Here is a 23,616-nt window from a genome sequence, read left to right on the forward strand (position 1 = left end):
TTTGAAAAGAAAAGGTTAACATAACAATGGAAAAAAATTGATTAATTGAAAATAAAAGAAAACGCAAACATGAATCACTGATTTCTTGATAGGTAACTGAATATCGTCCAGATTGTATTCATGTAAGTTGGTTGCTAAGTTAGTCCATCATCAGCAAAATAAAACCTTCCCAGTGACACAACATCATAACAAGGAATATCTTTGAATTTAATGATAAAATAAAATAGATAGATAAATAAATTATCTTTTTATTTTCTTTGCTTTTTTTCAGGCAGCTTTCACAAATATTCCAACTTCAGAACGTATTGGGTATGGACAGAAGCGTAAAAATCAAATGACATGGATAATAGATAAATTACAATAGATAATTATAGCTAATTATGAATATGAACCGGTAGACATTAAATACATCAACCACGTAGGGTCTAGAGGCCTTATGTAGAGTTATGAGAGATAAAGATATATTTCAACATCAAACAAAATTTATATACAAATATTGGTGATCTAAAAAGAAAACTCACCACATAAGATTAGCGTCACAATAATTCTATGTAGAATTCCTGTCATATCTTCTGACAAAAGTCGCTGCTCTGCTTGAAAGTAAATACCTTGTAAATTCTACCAACATCAGTCCAGCAGAGAAAATGAAGTCAGTGGGTCTATGCTGCTAAGCGTTTGGCAAAATTAATGATGGTCAATAACTTTCATCACAAGCAATAAATATACTTCCTGTCACTTTGCATGCGTGTGCTCCTGTAAGCGTGTGTGTATGTGTGTATGTGTGTGTGTGTGTGTGTGTGTGTGTGTGTGTGTGTGTGTGTGTGTGCACCTTCGTATGTGCATTTTCAGTAAAGTGTGTCGTGGTCACAGAATCAAGCGCGTTCTGATATTGTAAAGCTTTTAAACGTAGGCCTAATGCCTACAGTGCAATACCAGAGTTGAGGTTGGCTTTATAATTTCAGAGAAGCACCACAGACAGAACCACCAATAGTGACGTTTGATCATTCCATCACCTGTATTTTTTTTTTATTTATTTGTTATCAAAATTGAGAGCTGAAAAAATGGTATAGCTACTACAGTCATTATTCTTCGTGCATCCATCCATCCCTCCCCCTCTCCCTCTCCACTCCACTTCTCCACTTCATTAGCCACAATCCATAGCGTCAATTCGTTTTCAGAATGGGGGGGGGGGGGGGGGGAGTGGCAAAACTTGAAGGATATGTGCGAGGGAGCAAAGCTGCAAAGTTGCAAAACTACCGACCCGGTGGGGGGGGGGGGGGGGTTCGAGTAGATTATCCCATGTCTCGCCCGAAGGAGTTTTCAGATTTTCAAAATTGAAATTCAACGATCGGGAGCAGAATATTTCTGTCATTTTTTGAAGACGTTTAATCAAAGAGAGAGAGAGAGAGAGAGGGGGGGGGGGGATAATAAAATCATACATGTATTCAGGGAAAATATGAAAATCTATCATTATCATGGCATCTGTCACCCGTTGTTAGGCAATTTCGTTTTCATTGTGCGCAAAGTCTTAAATGAGGTGAACCGAGCGGGAAGAAATAAAAAGCACACACACACACACACACACACACACACACACACATACGCACGTACCAAGAGATACTCACAAATATCCGCGGCACATGCAGTGTTTATTCTGTTTGTGTTTAGTGATTTTAATATCACTCCGCATGATGACGATGAAGATTAGTTTATGTTGTGAATTTCACGTCTTAGTTGATAAGCATTTGGTGTCGGATTCATTGGGTGCATTACGGTTACATCAGTATTATGTTTTTTTTTTTTTTCTTTTCTAAGCTGAAAATCTTTGGATCCTATCATTAATCCGTATTGACCCCTACGCAAGTCTGTTTTGTATAAATAATTCTGTATCCAGCTTTATGGAGATATTGTGTAGATAAGCAATTGCAGCAGTAAAGCATGCGATTGAACGGGATATAATAAAGCTGAAAACGTTAAAGACAAAATAATATTGTCTCCTTAAGGTCAACCTGTGTCTACATAATAAAATAATTGCGAGCATATGCCTCGCTACGGCTGAATCTATACAATAATAAGAAAAAGGAGCCTCGAGTACGCCATTTTTAGTTCCAACAAGGTTTTTATTAACAAAATTTTCGGCCCGCCTCGGGCCTTCGTCAGTGTATACAATGACATTTATGTAGATTATTGTCTTCAACCCTTTCTGCCAAATGCGCGTACACACACAAGTGACATACTCCTAGACAAAGATCAGTAATGTTTGACCTATTAAAAGGATTAAAATGTAATCGGCACATTAAGACATCAAGGAGCAGACACACAACGCACACACACACACATACACAAACACACACACACATAAATTATAGTAAAAGAAAATTTCTTATTTTTCTGAGGGGGAGCGAATTTGACGATGATTATTTGTTTGTTTGGTTGTTTGTTTGTTTGTTTCTTCAAGAGAGGTAATGTTTTGGGAATTAATGATGGATAGATGGATAGAAAGACGAGTTCAAAACATGATGCACCTTTCACTACACGTCCGGGCAGGGGCATGACAAAGATGAAAACTTGTATACCTTATATCGAAGTCTGTTTGAAGCTTCCTGCTGCTACATTGCAAAAACCTGGCATTATAGGATGGGGTGGACGGTCAAATTGTAATGGCTGCATTATTGATTCAATCATGATTTTTATGATTAATTTGTGACCAAGCCCATGGGACAGTTTTTGAGTTTATGACATCAAAAGCCAAGTTGATTGCAGGTCTGGTTACGGCCAATGCTATTATGCGGTACTGACATGCGCACATGTGAAATTATGGAATTTTATAGCTTTCTCATTGCAGGTTAAATTCTAAGGATAAAATAGATCTAATTTTTAAAAGGATAGTGTGACATTGGATTGGCAATGCGCTTGAAAGGCTCTTAGGTCAAAGGAAAAAAATGTTTAAATCTATCTTTCTTACATTAACATGGAACATTATTAGCGTTATATTACTGGAATGCATTTCATGATGGTTCCTTGGTCAAAACAGACAAAATGAACACATAAATCACAAGTTGTTTAGCAAAGAGCATTTTGTACGTGTGTATTTGTAGTGTGCATTGCAGAACACTGATACTACCAAATTCTGATACACCCGTAACGGACTGGCAGGTGAACAGCGGAAATTTGTTATAACGAGGACAAATTATCCATGACCATTATAATGCCATAAGGTCGTCCGTTTTCAATCAGTTTTGTTTGTTTGTTTGTTTTTTTATTCTATCAGGGTAGAAAAAAAACAAAGAAATGATAAGGAGTTGGTATGCCTGCAAAATCACCCTGCTTCAAGGATATCCAATCATTACATTTCAAACCTCTTTATGACAAAGTTTCAATGTACAGACGTAGCCAGGTCCCATGGGTTATGTTTTTAAGATCTCGCGGAGGATAATCTGGAATAACCAGGGATGGTAATATTCTTCGCAAACTTGAAAGAACAGTGTTAGTACAAACTACGCCTCACTTATTTTTACAATGAAGACTTTACTGTACTATACTATAAGTGTTCCAGTAGATCTGTAATTTAGCATCTGTCCTGTACTGCTTTGTTTGTTGCTTTTCCTCTTTGTGCATATGAATCTTTTGTACGCATTATGACGTGTTTGTGTTTTATCTATTCATAGCTATTCTGAACTATTCTTTTTACGTTGTTCAGAGTCGCAATGAATAAACGTATGAATTAACGTAAAGCTTCTTGACAGACTTTGCTGTTTGTGTATTCAGTTTATTAGGCATATGTCTGTGATAAAGGTTTACTCATCCCATTGTCAGACTTTGCTCTGTTAACGGCTTGTGCATATCTCACGTCAATCTACTAAAGCTTGTTTGTGAGAGATGACTTGTAACATTATTCAATGTCATGCTGCAGATAAGAACTTCGTGTCATGCAATATCATATTATTATGTATAAGGTCATACTAAGATAGCTTATATCAACTTAGAAATCTATTTGATAGACATTGCTTGTCGATTCGTTTCGCCAAGAAATGATTGGAGCAAATCTACCCATGGTTGGACTTTGTCTTAAAGTCACGCCCAGCTCGTGACTTTTAGTCTATCAGAATTACATTAATGTAATTCAGGATATATTCCCCCACCTCTACATAGAGATACAATGGCTGCAGAAGAGGCAGGAAACTGACAAAAAGGGTAAGTGTTGCTATGGGCTACATTATCAGTGACGGTATTGAATTGGTTTTACCATGGCTTTAAACATTGGGGTATTTTACAAAGAGTCTTGCAATACACAATTAAACTTACTTTCTTAATCAACTGCAATGTTTTATCGGCAATCTGATGTCGGCTTCCGGCAAAGTGAAATTGTGATTTGTATTGAACCGTAAGCTGACAAAGCGTGTTTGAGCAGGGCCCCGTTTCCAAAATGGTTTCATCAACCTTGTGATTAAAAGTGGATAGGAGTTATCACTGATTTTACGATCGATGAAACTCTCGCTTGATGAAACAAGGCCCCGACATGATAGGGATTTAACCCCCCCCCCCAAAAAAAAAAACAAAAAAAAACAAAACAAAACAAAACAAAACAAAACAAACAAACAAAAAACAGAAAGAAAGAAAGAAAGACATTCAAAGTTAAAAACTAGTTGTGAAATAATATGCATTATTTCAATGTTTCTCTTCACGAATATTTATTATACTCTTGCAGTTAATACTCATGCTTGTACAGTTTTTGTTACCTTGGAAACCCAAATCAATGTCATTTACGATTGAAAACTAGAGCAAATTGGTTGCAAAGTATGATAGTTACTGGTTTGTCATCTGTGTGCATAATGCACGGATAATGGAATATCCAAAGGGGCAATCAGGAATAGGGCGGCAAAAAGAAGATATAACTTTTCTCTCCTTACCGTAAGGTTGATATGAATGAATGAAGTGCCGACATTTCAACATACAAGTGTTGAAGCTGCATGTGTACCAGAATATCTAAACTTGAGTGTCCACATTCTCTCCATTTAACACACCATTTATCGTAGGTGTCGATATACTGTTATCTGGCAAGACAAAACTCCTCAGTTACTATATTGGACACGTGTACCACTGGATCGCAGAATCAAAGAATTGCAGAACAATACTGACTGATATTTCATTCCAGTGTGACCTTGGAACGGCCGTAGCAGTGACTTGATTCAAAAATTTAGCTGGAACTCGCATCGCTGCTTGTGGGAAACACAGACCACTTCTGTCATTGTCATTCCCGACAATGACTTTGGGACTCAATTAAATCAATTTGAATTGAGGACTTACCTGAAACTCTGGAACTGATTAAAAAAAAAAGTGGTTTCCATCCTAGATGCTTTGTGGATAAAGTAACTCAGGGCTTAACACACTCTGGATATACTCTGTCTTCGTCGAATTTAATAAGCCGAGGAAACCATGGGTTGTGTGCGTAATTCAGAATCGTGCCTCATTTTGGCATCATTATTTCTAGCTCAGTTCCTATCAGCTGGATCAATCAAATTGACTTTCAAAGAAGGACAAGATGCCCTTGTGGAGTTCACATTCCGTTTCGTCAACCCTAATGACGCAGCTATTGAGATTTGGAAGGACTCTAGCGTACTATTCGACAAGACCGGTGAAGAAAACTTAAATGCTCAACAGGCAAACAGAATAAAGATGTCCATGCACGCAAAGGGTGTAGACTCAGTAGTGAGACTGAGTATCGACAACATCACAAGAGAGGACGATGGTGCATACCTTTGTGTTCTATATGACAGATATGGCACAACGGTTCTAGAGACCCAGAGTAATTACATATCAGTCGACTTCCCTTCAGGGCCAGCAAGGTGTACCAGTGTTGCACCATCGGATTTCTTTCACCAGAATTATCTTGGCAGTGACGAAACCTTGATGATTATCAGCTGTCTTGTTACCATGGGTACGGAAGCTAGTTACATTGCCTGCTTCAATCCTGATTCCACGTTACTCCCTTTGAGCATTCGTTCTAACGGAACACATTTGAGGGGCATGTTCTGGGCCAAGAAAGACGTGCCAGCATTCTGCTGCTCTGCTATGTTTGAGAATGGTGTGGACAAATGCAATTGCATGGAGTATAAGAGTCACAAAGAAGAGTTCTTGTGTTCACCCTTTCCAACTACAATACCTAATTCTCAGTATGACACTTTACAATCTGTAGAGAATCAGTTGCTGCATCTTTCTTTCTTTTCAATAATCATTATGTCCTTGTCAGCGGCAGGAACTGGTTTATCAATTTTATTCTTTTTGATTTTATTTATTTGTCAGTGTAAACACGTGTATTATTACTAAATAAATGGAACCCTATAGAAAAAAAATCTACCCTCGTCAATACTGATATCAAGTAAGGCTATTTTGTAATCAATTCAAACGTTCTTATTGAGAGCAGCCAATAAAATGTCTCTACATGCAAGCTCAAATAACAGAACAAACAAGATTATGAAACAGTATCCACTTGGGAGCTCATAATCCTTTTTGTACTTTTTATTTCGTTGTTTAGTCATAATCATTCATAGACACAGCAAAAGAGAATTTGGTACTTCTTCAAGCTTTTTAGAGAAATTTGCACAGAAAATGTATATCATACACAAAAACTTTTCTCAAAATTTAAATGGGATTTTGAAAGAAGTCAGATGTGATCTTTTATGCTGTGTGCCAGCATAAAGAATTTTCATTTCCAGGTAGACTTAATGAGATCCAGTTACAAGAACAAGATGAGTGGAAATGATGCGTAACAAAAATGAATTTGCCCATGACTCTGCAACAACAACAAAAAATTACTTCTGCTCGCTGACACATAATAGTCAATTATTAATTGGAAACATTAACTCTCGATACAAATTAAAATCTTGATTTTTTTTTATAAAGGGAATGATTTCAGCCCTGTATCCATAATTCTGTTCTGATAAATCAAATACTTTCCGTAAGAACATAGTCCAGGGCCCCGTTTTATCAAAAGATAAATTTAACGTTAAGTCAAGATAATCTATGATTAACCTGTCAAATCAACTCTTAGTCCAATTAATCTATGATTAACTTCCAAATCAACTTCAAGTTCGTTATATCAAGAGACCCAGAGTTGAAAACAACTTTAACTTCCTCCCAAATCAACATATAAGTTTTATCAACCGCTCCAAATCCATGATAACTTTATAGTTGATAAAATATTAACTTTAAGTAGAGGCAGTCTAGGTAGACTCAATTGTAAGGCAATTTACAGTAGAAAGGTTGACAGTCACACTTTCCTAGTCTAGCTGGGGTCTTATCACAAATGTTTGTCTGTTAACTGCTCACTTTCTCTAACATCTAGTTGCGTTTCTTTCATGTAATCATGGTCTTTTCCTTGCGTGAAATTGCTTACGCGACTGCTGCACGCAAACACCCTAGACAGCAGTCTCAATCCCTGCCTGCGCGCCCGGCGCCTCGGCCCGTCCGCCCGCCAATCAAGCCATCGCCAGCAAGGGCAAGTAACCCGAGTAACTTGAACAGCGTCTGTGTGCAATGCATATCTTGAATGCATACACATAATTTAAAATAGCATATAGTGTCACAGTTATTGTAAACATTCACACTGTGAATGGTTAATTAGACAGGGATGAAATCATGACCTTACACAAAGGTGGGGGAGGGGAGGAGTGATGGGGCTAAGAAAAGGCATTTGCCCCCCCCCCCCTTTTTTTTTCAAGACCCCATATTACATTTTCAAATAATTTGATCATTTAATAAGAAAATCATGGAACAGGTAAGGATTTCGTTCATTATTTGCTTCTCCAGTCTGTTGCTATTACAGTTTTCATTAATCTAGTGAGATATAATCATGATATCAGATTCTTTCCCCACTACATTCACTGCCATTTTTTTTTTTTGTCCTTGCAGTTATCTGCCATCGCCTCCAAAGACTATATGCACACAGTGACGATAGAGAGTGGGGATATGGAGGAACAGGCGGCACTATGTACCCATTCACATTTTCCATGGGTAGTTATTTTCTTATCTCTTATTTTTATTCGTTCAAAATATTCCACCAAACGTGCACACCAGCCTGTGTAAAGTACAGTTCTAAAATTGCAAAATCTTCTTCAAATACCCTTCTCACAAGCCCTCTCCCAATTAGTCTGTTTTCTTGCACATATTCTCAAAGGTCTACCTCCTTTCTTCATCCTGGAAAAGGATCGATGCTCCTGAATACGACACTGGGGAGCAAAGTATGAAGGTTGAATACAATTGTACTTGTATATTTTTTTTTCATTGAGTTTTTATTGATCAAATTAACAAGATTACAAAGATATCACAACAAAATTCGAAATGATAAAAATATTACTAATAATAAATAATAATAAAAAATTAAGTCAAAAAAATATGAAGAGAATCAAAGCAAAGCAGCATAGAATAAAGTCAATAAGAATGTTGTACATATGCAATGGTACAGTCATAAACAATAATATCGCTTCAATATGTTAAGTTCAGAGTGTTCACCGCAATGACATACCTTTACATCATATGTCAAATCTCCATTTACGGAAATGAAGTACAAGTTTTCCATTCTTATTAGCAATGCGATACTCAAGATCTTTACATGTTTTTAAATACACCTCAAATCCTTGAAATGAGGGTTGGTTACCTCTGAATTTACACAAATAAATATAATATTTCAAGATAAGGAAAATATAAGTTATAAATTTATCATCTTTAAACCCGAAAAATTTTTCAAAAACGGAGGGGTTATAATTTTTCTTAGTGTTTTGATTTATTACATTAATTATGTCATCCCAAACTTTTTTTACGTGCTGACACTCAATAAATATGTGAATAACAGTTTCTGGTAATCTCTGACAGAATGTGCAGTTGGGGGAGTCCTTCCTTTTGATTTTGTGCAAAAAATCATTTAATGCTATAACTCTATGATATAGCTTGAAATAAAAGGAACGAACTCGAGCGTCAATAGAACTTTTAAAATTTCTCAGATGGATGTTATCCCACAATTCTGAATCTGGATTTAACGACAGGTCTTTCCAAAAACAAATTTGTTTTGCTGGAGCACAGTCCTCTGACATAATTGAGTAAACATATTTCGGAACTTTCTTTGCTAAACATAAGTTATTTACTATCGTGTCAAAAATTTCATTATGATCCCAATTTGATATAGTTAACCATGTTTGAGGAATATTGCTCATTAAAAAATTAAATTTTCTCCTTCCTGTGGGCGAAATACCGAAATCAAGAATAAGTTCTTCAAAAAGTTTGCTTCCAGGGAGTGGTGAATCTAAAAGATCACTGACAAAGACTATACCTCTATCAAACCACTCTTGATAAAAAAGAATCGCTTTGACTTGGATCTAATATTTCTGTTAAACCATAAACATTGACATGATCCTAAATCTGAAAATTTCACACCAAACTCCTTATTTACTGCTTTCTCCCTGAAAAAATACCAAGTTCTAATAGAATCGGATAATTGAGAGCATGGTAACTTATTCAAAACAGATTCAGGTACATGAGATTTCCATAAAATATCATTCATTTGATTAAAATCTTCTAATACTGAAAGTTCAATTACCTTCCATAAACTACTGTAATTTTTGTCCAAAAGAAGTTTGACCCAAGCCATTTTCTGTGACATGGCAAAAACATATGGATCGATCATTCGCAGCCCACCTGAAGCGAAATCATTACAAACATATTTTCTTTTTACTCTATCTCTTCCACCACTCCAAATAAATCTATAAAATATTGTCTAACTCTTTGAAAATTTTTTTTTTGATCTTTATACATAATACTGAAAAAAGATACAACAGTTGAGGTAATAGTAAGGTTTTAACCACACAAATCTTTCCAATTAAGGATAAATTTCTGACGCGCCAACAGTTTAGGGTCGCTTCTATAGATTTCAATTTAGGTTTGTAGTTAAGAGCAAAAACTTTGCTGACATCTAGTGAAAAAACAACTCCAAGGGTTTTGAAAGTATCTGTTTTCCAAATAAGACCATTTTCAGAGTATGGATTTATTTGAGAGCCTCTTTTAGCACCAACCCAAATTGCCTCCGACTTAGATATATTTAATTTACAACCAGAACATACTGCAAAATTTTCAAGCAAATCAAACAAATGATCAAAAGAACTGAGTGAGCCATCTAAAAAACATGTGGAATCGTCTGCTAACAATGATATTTTCACTTCTTTTCCTTCTACAGGAATACCTTTGATATCATTATTTTGTCTTACAGCTAAAGCCATTGTTTCTATAACTAATAAAAACAAATATGGAGAAATAGGACAACCTTGAAAGATTCCTCTTTCCATCATAACAGGTTTAGTAAAAAAAATCCATTATTTACAACATAACTCTTTTGGCTGGAATAAAGAGTTTTAATCCAGTCAACAAATTTATCCCAAAAATTAAATCGTTTTAGAACTTTTAATAAATATTCATGGTTGACACTATCGAATGCTTTTTGTATATCTAAGAGGAGAATGGCACCAGGGATGTCATGACTTTCTGTATATTCTAATAAATCCATAATCAGTCTAATATCATTTCCAATATTTCGTCCCTTTAAAAAACCAGATTGGTCCGAGTGAATAAGTTCATTAATGCAGTTTTTCAATCGATTTGCCAAAAGCTTTGCCAAAATTTTATAATCCACAGTCAACAATGATATGGGCCTATAGTTTTTTAAATACATCTGGTCTTTATCTTTCTTCGGGAGAAGAGTAATAATACCGTTTCGTTGTGATGAAGACAAAAGCCCACTGTCCAATGAAAAATTAAATGAATCCAGTAACAAGTCAGAAATATCAGGCCAGAAAACTACATAAAACTCCACCGGTAAACCATCATATCCTGGAGTTTTATTGTGTTTCATTGAGGTGAGTGTTTCATATATTTCTTTTTTAGAGAAAGGTTGTTCCAAAAACAATTTATCATTTTCTTCTAATTTGGGTATTTCAAGAGAGTCTAAAAAAATATCTGTGCTGTTGTTGTCTTGTCCTTCTTGATTTTTATACAAATTCTGATAAAAATTATGAATTTCTTCTAATATATTCTTATGGTTAGATATCATTTCATCATCAGAATTTTTTATTCTATGAATGGTTTTTTTCTCCCCATGCCTTTTCTCTAAATTACAAAAATATTTGGAACTTTTTTCTCCTTCTTCAATCCAACGCATTCTTGAGCGGATAATAAGGCCCTGAGTTTCATATTCTAAAATTTTATTTAAATCAGCTTTCAAATGTTCAAGGCGTTCAATAAACACAACATTGTCAGGGTCATTATTTATATGCATGTTAATATCATCTATCTCTCTAAACAACTTATTTTTAGTGGCATTCCTTTCTTTCTTTTTCCTGGCACCGTACTCTATGCAAACACCTGTTATTGTACATTTAAGAGCATCCCACATAATATTAGGATTACATTGCCTATCTTTATTATCAATTCTAAAATCTTTTATCTTTTCTTTAATCAGTTTTACAAATTCAGCATCATTATGTAAATAATTACAATTAAGTTTCCAAAAACCAGGTCCTTTCTTTGGTTGATCATCCTTAAAATTCAAAGTAACCACAGAGTGATCTGATTGAATCCCTGAGATGATTTTTGATTGCAAACAGTTATTAACAAAGTTGTCTGAAACAAGAATAAAATCTAATCGGGATAGGACCTTTGGGTTTATTTGATGCCTGGTATATTGTTTTAAATTTGGATGAAAATGTCTCCAAATATCACACAAATTGTATTCTACTATCAAAGTTTGAATAATTTCACTAACTTTTGTGTTTGAATGTCTTTGTTTGGCTCCTCGGTAATCTTGAGGGCCCAACACAGCATTAAAGTCACCAGCACATATCAGTACTTGTATATTTTGACAATTCAGACTCAAGATTAGATGTGTATAAAAAAAAAAAAAATATGTGCAAATAATGGTGGACGAAACATAATTTTACACTAATGAGAATATAGAGCCCTTCGTCTACTTTTAGGAAAACATTTGCTATATAAATATTGAACTTATGTGTACATTAATTTGTAAAATGGAGGATGTAACTGTCACACACCGAGTGCTCATGAGGTGAAACTTACTTATGCTACTGTATAAAATTGGGGGAAAAAACTCAGGCTTTTTAATAGTCTTGAAGGGTTTGATAGATCTTCCGTTTTCCTGTTTGATAGATCTTCCAGTTTTCCTGGAACACTTTTAATAATAGACAAGTGTAGGTACATTGTGTATCCCAGCAGAGCAGAGATGGCGATACGGTTGAGTATTGTACAGAGATGTAAATACGATAATATCTGTGTGGATGATACTTCAGGTCAAGAATGCCCGCATAGTGTACTACTCTACTGTCAGTAATCTAAGTAAGTGCAAGCTTAATGATTTGTTCACTCACGTTCCTTTAAGAAGTGGACTAAATTTGTGGAAGGATAAATTGGAATAGTTTGAATATGTGATATGCAAACACATTATACGGACTTGAAAATAAAGATAGTGCAAATAAATGCACTATGTCCATGCACTGTATTGATCTGTGTTTAGGGAGATTACTGTGGTGTTATATTGTGGGTTTTTTTTTTGTTGCTGTTCATGTGCATTCTTGTGTGCATGATTGCACATGTGTGTAAGCGTGTATGTGTGTGTGAATGTGCATGTGTAGGTTTGTAAATCCCAATCTCAAAAGATATTCAGACATCAATAAATATAGGTTCTGTGTGTGTGTGTGGGGGGGGGGGACACTTGTGTGTCCTGAATGTAAAATGTGAACGGTTAAAAAAAAAAAAAAATACATGAATGACTGGGAAATCATACCGGATATAGATATGAGATGAATATGAATGAAAATTTAACGAAAATGATTGACAAAAGACGAAATCGATCCTGCCGTTTTGAGTGCTGCGAATGAGACTGACGAATTTGAACTGTAAAACAAATGACGAAAATGTATGCCAAATGACGGAATTGAATGGACTTTATTTGAAAATGAACGACGAAAGACGAATTTGAAAGTAAGATTGGCCTATTGCCGACATCCCGCGACGAAATTGAAGTACAATTTGTGAAATTGAATGAAAAAAGTGTGAAAATGAATGGGAAAACCTATACAAACAGACGTACCTTCTCGCATACGAAAACACTGACAAACGATTTCTAGGCAAACATGATTAAAGACAAAATTTTAAGTGTAGAATTGTAGCCTGTTTAATGTCAAAGAATGGATAACATTATTATGTTTGCTGCTTTCTAGGGTACAAAATTTAAAGTTTAATGCATTATGATGCGAAAACCTGAAAATTACGAGTTAAAGTTCAAAAGGTGGCACTGACATACTGTCCTGGGTTATGACTTTTGACTGTCGTTTATCCTTCAATCTCCTGTCGTGCAAGGCATCTTGCCATCTGGTTTTGAATGAAAAATTCATGAAATTGTGTGAAAAAAAAACAAACGAATTTGATCTTCACATTCTGCGATCCGTCAGAGGGGTGGATGAATTTGAATGACAATTGACGATTTTGAATGCTATGTCTTCGAAAATGTTTGACGAAAAACGAATTACAATGACAATTTACGAAATTGAAGTTAGGATTTGCGTTCCACGTGCTTCTCGGGACGAAATTGAATAATAAATCTTTGAAATTGAAAGACGAAAGTGCAAAAATGGATGGGAAAACCTATATATAACAGCATGTACCAACCTTCTGCGATTGGCTTCATTAACTTAACAAGTTAGGTAATTCTAACTGTAAGTTTTGGTTTTGGCAGCATGACACTATTTCTTTCATTTTGTATATGTCCTAAAACGTGTCCTTCATGTAAGGACAAGGTTTCTTTGTTGTTGTTGATTTGTGTTCTAGAAAGGTATTGAAGTAAATTTAGCTTGGTTGCCACCTTGGCAACTTTTTTATCAGCCTAATTAGCGTAATCATATAATTAGCATATGTGATGCGCTCCGTCGGAATGAGTCAAAAGTCGCAAAAAATGAAATCGTAGTTATGCCTATATGTGAATTCTACAGACTCTAAGCTTTACACTGATATGTAATACAACTCATTTCGATATTCCTATAGATCATAAAAACGAATATAAACTACGTTTATGATGTCAGTCCATTTTCTAAATAACGGAGAAAATCGCTCTCAAAGTTCAGGCTACGTTCAAGCTCACAACCTGTTTCTTTCACGGGACGAAACAATACAGCAGTCCTGCTTAGCGACGGCGTTTACGCTCCATCGCACGCACTACCGTATAAGGCGATAGCTTGGGTATGTAAGATAATTAACCAATCGCAGGACAGGTCTGTCATTAACGATTCTGACCAATACGGCAGCCCGAATGTAAACTTCGGCGCGTTTGTGTCCGTGCCGCTGCCGCCGCATGAATGAATCGGTACGCGTTGTGTGTCGGCTGCGTTGTGGTTTGCCGCAAGTTTTTAACTCACAAACAATAGAAAACAGTAAAAAGAAAAAAAAAAGGCACGCAATGCGTCTTACGAGAAGCGTCTTTTAACGAGGGCGTTGATCGCTTCCATTCTCCTCCCACGTTGTTGTCAATGGAAACTAAAGAGGATGCGTTTAGCAAGTACCAATACCTAAATAGAACCTGAGAACCTATTGTAGGCGGGCACGAAATGCGTCTTACGAGAAGCGTCTTGTAGCGAGGGCGTTCATCGCTTCCATTCTCCTCCGATGTTGTTGTCAATGGAAACTAAAGAGGATGCGTTTAGTATGCAAGTACCAATACCTAAATAGAACCTGAGAACCTATTGTAGGCGGGGGTTCAAAAGACAGCATCGGTAGAAAAAGTCAATGAAGTTAATTCACGATAGTCGTCTTTTGAGATCGTGTTCTTTGCGTGTACTAAAAACCCTCAAATTACGCACATGGTCGTAATGTTGCAGAGCATCAAAGACTGCTTTCGCGTCTGTTCTGCCGCAGCTGTATACAGCCGTAACATTCTGAATTCCCGCCATATTAGGCACATTTCCTTTATAGGCGTTACTTGCACAGTAATTATCGCTTATCACGCTTGCCAATGCTGCACATATTATACGTATCAGAAGCAAAGGTTGATGTAGGCTTGACAGCTTCACGTTGGGTTTACAATGCTTGTATCATGAATATACTTCTTATTCTCAGTCACTTTTGTAATACCATAGCATATAAAAAAACCATTAACTTGTAGCTTAAGCTGAATGTTTTTTTTTTTTTACATCACATTTGCAGTTACAATCTTTCTGCATTTGAGAAGTGGAGTATAGATAATAATACTGACAAATATTCGGAATTAATACTTAGGCCTTCTTCATTTCGTTTTGTATTCACAAATATTATTAGAAAAAAATGATTGTTTGATTACTTCGTGTAAAGGAACCACCGGCAATGACCGGGAAGGAACCGCATTTAATTTTCTTGTTAACGAACCTAAGCTAATAGTGAACCTTATTTCATTGTGCGATTAACGAACCTTCAGAATAATCAATTGTATTACCCCCCCCCCCCCCCGGGGGAAAAAAACAGTTCAATGTCATGCGTTGTCAATAGTGATAAAAGGCCCGTTTTTATTTCGTAGTGTGTCTCAGTACTCCTGTGCTTATTTTTAAGGGTGTGCCTCTCTCAATGATTGCGATTGATGTTCAACTACTTCATTCACGCAAGCTTGAACAGGAAAAAGCTAAAATTCAGGCAAGGAGACAAGTTTTCTTCCATGAGATACAATCATTAAGACACACATCTATTCCCGAAAGTTGTGTGATTGCTTATGTACTAAAGAATTGTGTCCATTACATGAATCAGGCACTATACAAAACGGTTGAAATCTACTGAAAGTCGAACTTCATTTTTTTTTTCATTTCCATTTCAAGCGGGGATAGACTAGAAATTAGTTTGTCTATACTGGCAGGAGACATTACACTTTTCCAGTACATGCTCCGCATTTAAACAGTCGCCATATTTTCGTGGTCAGAATCAGATAATGGACACATGATATATTATAAGAATACAAATACAAAACAACGAATACGCCATAATGTACAAACATTATGAACTTCAATGAATTAAATTTACCTGTGACATTCTGCATGAAAAACAAGCACGCCGATTAAATAATATTTTAATAGAATTAATAGAACACACAGCGATCATGCATGGCAGATCAAATCAAGTTCAATTGGTGAGAAAGCTAAATGAAGTTAAAAAGTTGACTTCTTTTCGTTTCTCTTTCAATTCATGAAAACAGAATTACATTGTATATCTATTGAAGAGGATTGTCTCTGTTGCGAACGATCGCCATATATAGCACTATTAGTCTTCTGCGCTAATCCGAATCCCTAAATACTTTAATTTTTGCTTGATAATGTAATAACCCTGCTTATAACTTTATAAAGGACTCGCAAATTAAAAGTTTCAAACCGTATACTAAAACATTAGTACATGGTGTATTTCAAAAAAAAAAAAAACATTTTGAATGCGTTGTGTGTTAGCATGTTAATAGCATCAATCTGCCTTTTATTTTCCGTACTTAAAGCTCACAGAAACGTAACCAAACAATACCAAATACAGTGAAATGCATTGTACGGCGTGGTACTATCATTAGAAGTATATCCCATTCCCCTTTTTTTTTTAATTTGCTTGAAGCAGTCGTCAAACCATGTGTCATTTTCGTAGCGACATCACTTAGTAATTTGAATGTATGAAGATAATCGTTACTCATTTATTTTGCGCTGCTATTATAGCATTTACATTTTTCAACTTGTATTGACATGAAGTATTATGTTACTGTATGGTTACGATTACGAATGTTGGTTATGAATTCAAAAGACTGGTTTATTAATCGAACTATAAAGGTAATAGCTGTTTTGAAAGTAGTTCGATACAAGTTCAAAACGCAATCGAAGTCATCGTCATAGGGGGAACTGATAGCTCTAGAAAACTTGTTTAGGCTAGCAAAGATTGCCGTATGCAATCTTTGTAGAAAGTTTTGACTTAGGCCATCTTTTGAGTATTTTGAGAAATTTTATAAAGAATTATTTGTTTTGATTATGTCAAGAATTAGTTTGAACTATGAGAATAAAAAGGCGCGGTTACCTTAACAATGTCGTAGGTCGATTAGACATGATGGGTAAAGTGAATTCATGACTTGACTAATTTTTACTGAATTGATGATCCCTTCTGTAAACCATCAGTTATGTCTTGTAGATGATACCTCTGTAATCGTAGTCAAAATTCTCTTGAGCGATGAGACGAAAACCAACAAACAAAATGCCGTGTATCATCGCTCGAGATTCCACCATTTGGCGTCACCCGACCAACAATAAGTGGCAAATCAAATGGAATGTTATGATGTGGGACAGCAGACTGTGTTACGATTTTTAAGTGTTTCGAGCAATTGTTTAAAAAAAAGAGAGAAAATGAGGCAAAGTTCAAGAAATTAGAAAAAAGCACGTAAATGCAGGCGATCATGTTTGATAATCAAAGTAAGAGATTACACTCGGCCGTGCGGATGTATTATGATTGCCTTATTTACATGTCTGATTTCTGTAAACTATGTTATATTTAAATTTAAGTTCCCTTCCCTCCTTGATAAAAGTTGTGTTGGGTTTTCGCTATAGGCATTTATTAGGAAACGCTGTAAAAACGACAACAAATGCCTACTATACATCAAGAGATGACCTATACATACATGAAACAAAAATTCTGTACGTTCTGATATAATGCAACTGCTTGTTTGTTTGTTTGTTTGTTTGTTTTTAACTACCATGGTCTTTGTCGGAGGAAAGATGAAGAAAAGTAGTAGAGTGTATCACTCTCAAATCCGGATGATTGCGATAAGTGTGTATCCCCGCCCTTTCTATACAGGTAAGCTTGGTATCCTATTACAAAAGCCTGCATGTGCCACGCAGAAGAACTGATTCCGCGATCACTTTTAACCTTTCATAAAATTCACGTTTTAAGATAGTAACGATAGCTTGTAGGAGAAAGGGAAGTTAGCGTCCCTGACTGTGGTTCTGAACACAAAAGGGGACTGAAAAAATTCTTTTACAAATTAGCACACATAATGCTGATCCTCCAACACTGTTGCTCCATTCCGTCACTGATTCTGCTATCAATGGCGAAGAAAGAATACTGGTTGCGTGATTATCCACCCCTTGATAGCAGGAAGTTTACCTTTCATTGTTTAAGGCTTCGTTGATGCGGGGTTTACTCGGATACAAAGCGTGAACAGTGTCGTCCGAGTTCTTTCATTCAAAATTCCTCAGAATACGAAATTCAATGGGCAATTAGCGCTGCTGCTTCGCAAAGCTGTTAGCCAAATTCTTTGCAGACTTGACCTCTCACATGTCAGCTACACGCAATACGCGACAAACAGCTGTCACTACAAACATTCTGATTAAAAAACAAAACAAAATGAAGAAGCACACTTTTGAGTAGCGACACAGCTTTCTGTCCCTTTCTCAAATAGGTCCTACTTCTAATAAATACACAGATGACAAGAGTGAGAATATCCTCCAAAGTGAACACGAGCTATTTGGGCATTAATAATGTTTGTCTTCCGATTTCTCTCCATGCCGTCACGGCCCAAACCATCATAAGAAATAGGGCAATAAGTTTTATTAACCAGGGAAATAATAGTACGCATTACATACATTTGGCGAATTATCATACGCATTGTCGACTTTATAAAAACGAGAATAATTGGCAACTTAGGCCTTACTATATCTCCAGAGATGAACTTACAACAGCAAGTCACATACCAGGGAACGAAAGTTATGATTATTTGAATGAATTCATTGATGAGGCCAATTAATAACCGTTGTAAGAGTACACACACGCATAGGGCCTAAAGAGGTTTCAAGTTCGATATGTGATAATTGTATTAGCTCATAGATAAAGTATCATAAATTTTGCGTGATCGTTCGTTGAAATTAAGTTTTCAGCGCGATTTGTGCGTCACATCAATCGCCACTTCATGAAATGGAGTGCATGTATCAAACGAAACTCGCTGGTCATGCAATCGATAGCCTTGGTGGTCAGCTCACTATTATTGCGTAATTCTACAGCCCTCGCCGCTTGGCCGTCGACGCCGCCGCGCGCACCATGCTTTGTTTTGTATTTAATGGGGTCAAGAGCAATGACTCATTAGCATACACCCTGGCAACGGAGGCGGAGTCTCGATCGGGCAAGAACAATAGGCGCGAAACGCAACGCAATGGCGAGCGTTAGAAAAAAATGTAACCGAAAAAAGTTGTCTCAGAAAAACTGTGATTTGGGACACTTGTACTCATTTTTACACGCTGAAATTTTCTGTACAAACAGATAAAACATCAAGGAATCAAAATCCGTCATAAAAAAATTTCGACCCGAGCAGTGCTTCCCCTTCATTTTCGGCTCATTACGGGAAAACTCCCCGTGCGACTTATGACTCATTTTGTCGGAGCGCCACACATATGTATAATATGTAATAAATTGCTCATTTTAAACCAAGGAAGCCAGGAAACACAAAAAACCCAACTCTTCAGTTTTTTTCAGTTCAGTTGTTTAGTTCAGTTTTTTTTTTTTTTTTTCTAAATTCAAGTAGGAAAACCAACCCATTGTTTCACTATTAATGCCATCCATAATTGCACATCAGATTGCTCTAAAAATGCAAAGGTATGGTCAGGGGAGGGTGATAATAAATCCCCCTCAAACTCCTCCCCTCCCCCTCCCCCCTCCCCTCCCCCATTGTTTTCAGACTGTCTCGAGTAAAATATATTAATAAAGCCTAAGGTACTAATTGTCCAAGGCTGGAAAGAAAAAAAAAAATGCTTCACTAACCAACTTTTTCCTGTTATATACACAGTTTACGGTACCATGACACTAGACTGTGTACATTGCACATATTCACATTAGCTCATTATGCTAATTTGCATGTTTAAGACACTTAAATTATGTCAGAATGGACAATTATGTTATGAATGGATTCCTCATCAAAGAAAACCCTTGAAAAGTTGTATCATTTGTGTTTTCTGGCTTCCTGGTTTGCTAATATGCTAATAAATGCTAACATTATTATATGATTATGCTAATCAAGCCAATTAAAAAAAAAAACAAAAAAAAAAAACAGTTGCTCAAGGTTGTCAAGGTGGCAACCAAGCTGAATTTTATTTAATACCCTTTTACAAGACGAATCCACACACACACACACACACACACACACAAATAGAAATGTTGCTATGGTGACTGGTATGCCTCTGCCATAATGCATGATTCTCCTAATAGGTCTTTAGTACTTGTGGACAATGTGTGATTACATTTTCACAAAACTGGCAAAATATTAAAATTACAAGTTTGTCACAAATGTGTTGAATGTTCACCTTCCTTGACCTAGCTTTAATTGGATGAACAGGAGAGCATGTATTTGGGGATTTAAGGACTTTAACTTGACTTTGACCCATTCATATGTTTATGCATTGAGTAATTTTCAAGGTATGGAGAAAAAGTGCAAATTCTGTATTGAATAGTAAATTGTTACCATTTTCATCTGGCCTTTGACCCTAAAATTCATAAGATAATCACTGTCAGGCAGAACATGCATAAATATGTAGTAAGTTTAAAAATAACTTGAGCCACTTTTGAGATATGGAGGAAAAAGTTAGTTCAGCACTTTTACTTGATCTTTGACCTTTTGACCTTTGAGGCAAAAAAAAAAGAAAGAAAAAAAAGAAACTTTCCAGAGAACCTCTAATAGGTTATACATGCATACACCAAGTGCAAAAGAAAAATAATCCTGTAGTAAGTTTCAAGATAACTTGAGCCACTTCCGAGATATGGAGGGAGAAGTCAGTTCAGCGCTTTCACTTGATCAATGACCTTTTGACCTTTGAGGCAAAAAAAAACAAAACAAAAACAAAAACAAAACTTTCCAGAGAATCTCTATTAGGTTATACATGCATACACCAAGTGTAAAAGAAAAAATAATCCTGTTGGCATTGCATAAATATAAAGGGAAATAGTAAAATTTTGAAGTGTTGCCCTTCACCTCTGACCAGTGACCTTTGACCCGATGAACCCTAAATTCTCTAGATAATCACTGCCAGTCAGTACATGTATATACATTGTACACTACAGTATGTTCCATGAAGATACCTTAAAAAATTTCCAAGATATGGAGAAAAAAGTGAAGTTTTAATATTTTTACTTGACCTTTTGACCTTTAACCTTTGACCTCATGACCCCAAACTTTCACCAGAGAATCTAAATTGGATAATACATGTACACACTAAGTTTCAAGAAAATATCTTCAAGCATTGCATAGATATGGTAGAAATAGTGAAATTTTACATATTTGACCTTAACCTTTTGACCTTTGACCTTGAGCATGTGCACCCAAAATTTGATAGGCACAACTTCACCCCCTAATACACATACATGCCAAGTTTCATTAGGATACCTCAAAAGGTTTTTTAGTTATGCTCTCCACAAAATTCATTACGGACAGACGGAAGGACGGACAGACGGACAACCCTCCGTCACCACTTCGTGGCGGAGGCATAAAAAAAACTATGTACTTACAAACTTTTCCAAGTATGAAAAATGTCACTCGACTAATGGCAAAAATTGTTTGAATCTGTAAAGATAAAGACATATAAACATAAAATGAATGTATCATACCTAATGTAAAGCATACCATCTCACATGCTGTGTAGAAAAGAACACTGAGTACAAGATGCGTATAATCTTCAACCACATATTTTAATTCATATTGATTCTTAATTCACCATATCGGCCACATACCAGTTACCAGTTAATCTAAATTCCTCATATGTACATTGTACTTATCTCTCGATGATTTTCGCTGCCAGGATCAGACAAATGCATGGTCTATAGTATAGTTCCATATGCATGCATGAAAAAGACTGACAACCATCTGTTTTCTAATTTGTTGTTTCATCAAATATATATTTGATATACATTTAATCAAACCTCACTCAATATAGACTATGACACACAAGCACCACACTAAAATGCCCCCAGTTTCGTCTACATTTGTTGGAAGAACATGCTCTGTCTGAAAATATGAAGGGATTACAAAACTTAAAAATGTATAGATTTGGAAACTCAATTTGGATCAATACATGCAGTCCTGGTGAAAGATTTTGGATAAAGACTCACAAGTAAACTTAAAAACATGTACACTGAAGTAATCTTCCATAGTGAAGTGTACATCAACTTGCATTTTCATCACACAAGAGCATTCCATTGTTGATGAATAACAATGTATACAGTTACTGCAAGAAGGTTTCCTAGAAACTTGTATTTGTGACCTTGACAAACTTCTCAGAACTAGCACACTTTTTGGTGAAGACAGACAATGGTTGTTTGTATCCAACGCTAACATGAAAGTTTACCAAACTAAACAGAATAATGTACACTTGGTATTAAAAAATTGAGGATTTCAAATTCACACAAGTGAAGTCAAAACCTGACCCCAAAAATCACTGTTGACTATTACATAATTGTTATAAATCCCACAATAAAAGTAACTCCTGATCAAACATAACACATACTTGTAAATAGTGCATCCTCATAATCTCATTCTACTAATAATCTTTCATTGAAAAATGTATTCAGCAAGTTTTTAAAACTTTGTTACTGTCACCTCCGTGTTCTCTTTCACTCAACCCAGAATATGATAAGAAATATATTCACTTTCAATTTCCATTTTACTGAAATTGTGTATACCTTTAGTCTGCATATAAAGTACATTAGCATTTTAATGAAAATATCTCCATAAGATGGAAGATTAGAGGTCATATCAAAATCTGCTGAGTAATGTACTCAAGTCAATGGTCCACTACAAAAGGCATCTTAAAAGAGCTCAGTGATATCACAAAATAATCACTTTTTGCTGAGGACTATTGGGTTTGAAGAGGAGGCTCAGTTGAATGTGTAAAAGAGGTAGACTTGTGCTTTATCCATACTCTTCTTCCACAGCACCATCCATCAGCACTTATGTTCTCACCATGCTGTGTTGAAAATAAGATCACACCTGGCGAGATTTCTGATGTGTAATATGTCATTTCAATTTAACCATGAATCAATTGTTTTATTGCCTTGTGCTCTGCAATAATGGCAAAGCTGATGAGTCAGACATAGTGTATTCCCTTCACCATGATAAGTTAAACTTTATCACAATTCCATAACAACAAATGCGACATAAAGTTACACAAGGTGATTACAACTAAGACTAAAGGATTATATACTCATTATTCAAAGACAGGAATTTTCAACTGGAAATCTGTCCCAATTGAAACAAGCCAGGACATGTGACAGTTGATAAAGAAAGGGATTAACATGTAGTACTCCTTGAAATGTAATTGACAGCTAATCTTGCGTAAAAGGCATCTCCTTATTGCTGGTTTGTTGTAAATGAAAGCCCCCATGTCACTACATATTTATGACACCTTCAGAATAGAGTTAAATAAGATTTACAGAATGGTTAAGGTTATTCATAACCAGACTCAATGTGAGAAGATATGGAATTTTACAATTTCCCATGTTTTCTAAAATCAGTTTCTGGTATATTCTATTAGCAGAGGCACATCCCCAAAT

General features: G+C 35.8%; 1 protein-coding gene and 1 pseudogene across 1 annotated transcript; one reads left to right on the plus strand and one right to left on the minus strand.

The window, feature by feature from the left end:
* The first annotated feature begins 5,436 nt into the window (after positions 1 to 5,436).
* On the plus strand, positions 5,437 to 7,506 carry LOC140245780 (uncharacterized). Its single transcript, XM_072325301.1, has 2 exons — positions 5,437 to 6,192; positions 7,423 to 7,506. Exons 1-2 carry the CDS (start codon positions 5,437 to 5,439, stop codon positions 7,504 to 7,506), a joined length of 840 nt encoding a protein of 279 aa, XP_072181402.1.
* A 1,025-nt stretch (positions 7,507 to 8,531) lies between these two features.
* On the minus strand, positions 8,532 to 10,334 carry LOC140245786 (uncharacterized; annotated as a pseudogene).
* Between the last annotated feature and the right edge of the window lie 13,282 nt (positions 10,335 to 23,616).

This window comes from Diadema setosum, unplaced genomic scaffold (assembly GCF_964275005.1).
Source record: "Diadema setosum unplaced genomic scaffold, eeDiaSeto1 scaffold_32, whole genome shotgun sequence".
NCBI classification, from domain to species: Eukaryota; Metazoa; Echinodermata; class Echinoidea; order Diadematoida; family Diadematidae; genus Diadema; species Diadema setosum.

Coding starts and splice junctions, on each gene's coding strand:
- LOC140245780 (XM_072325301.1), top strand. CDS start 5,437: ATGGGTTGTGTGCGTAATTCAGAATCGTGCCTCATTTTGGCATCATTA. Junction 6,193..7,422: donor AGTATGACACTTTACAATCT/GTAGAGAATCAG, acceptor CAAACACCCTAG/ACAGCAGTCTCAATCCCTGC.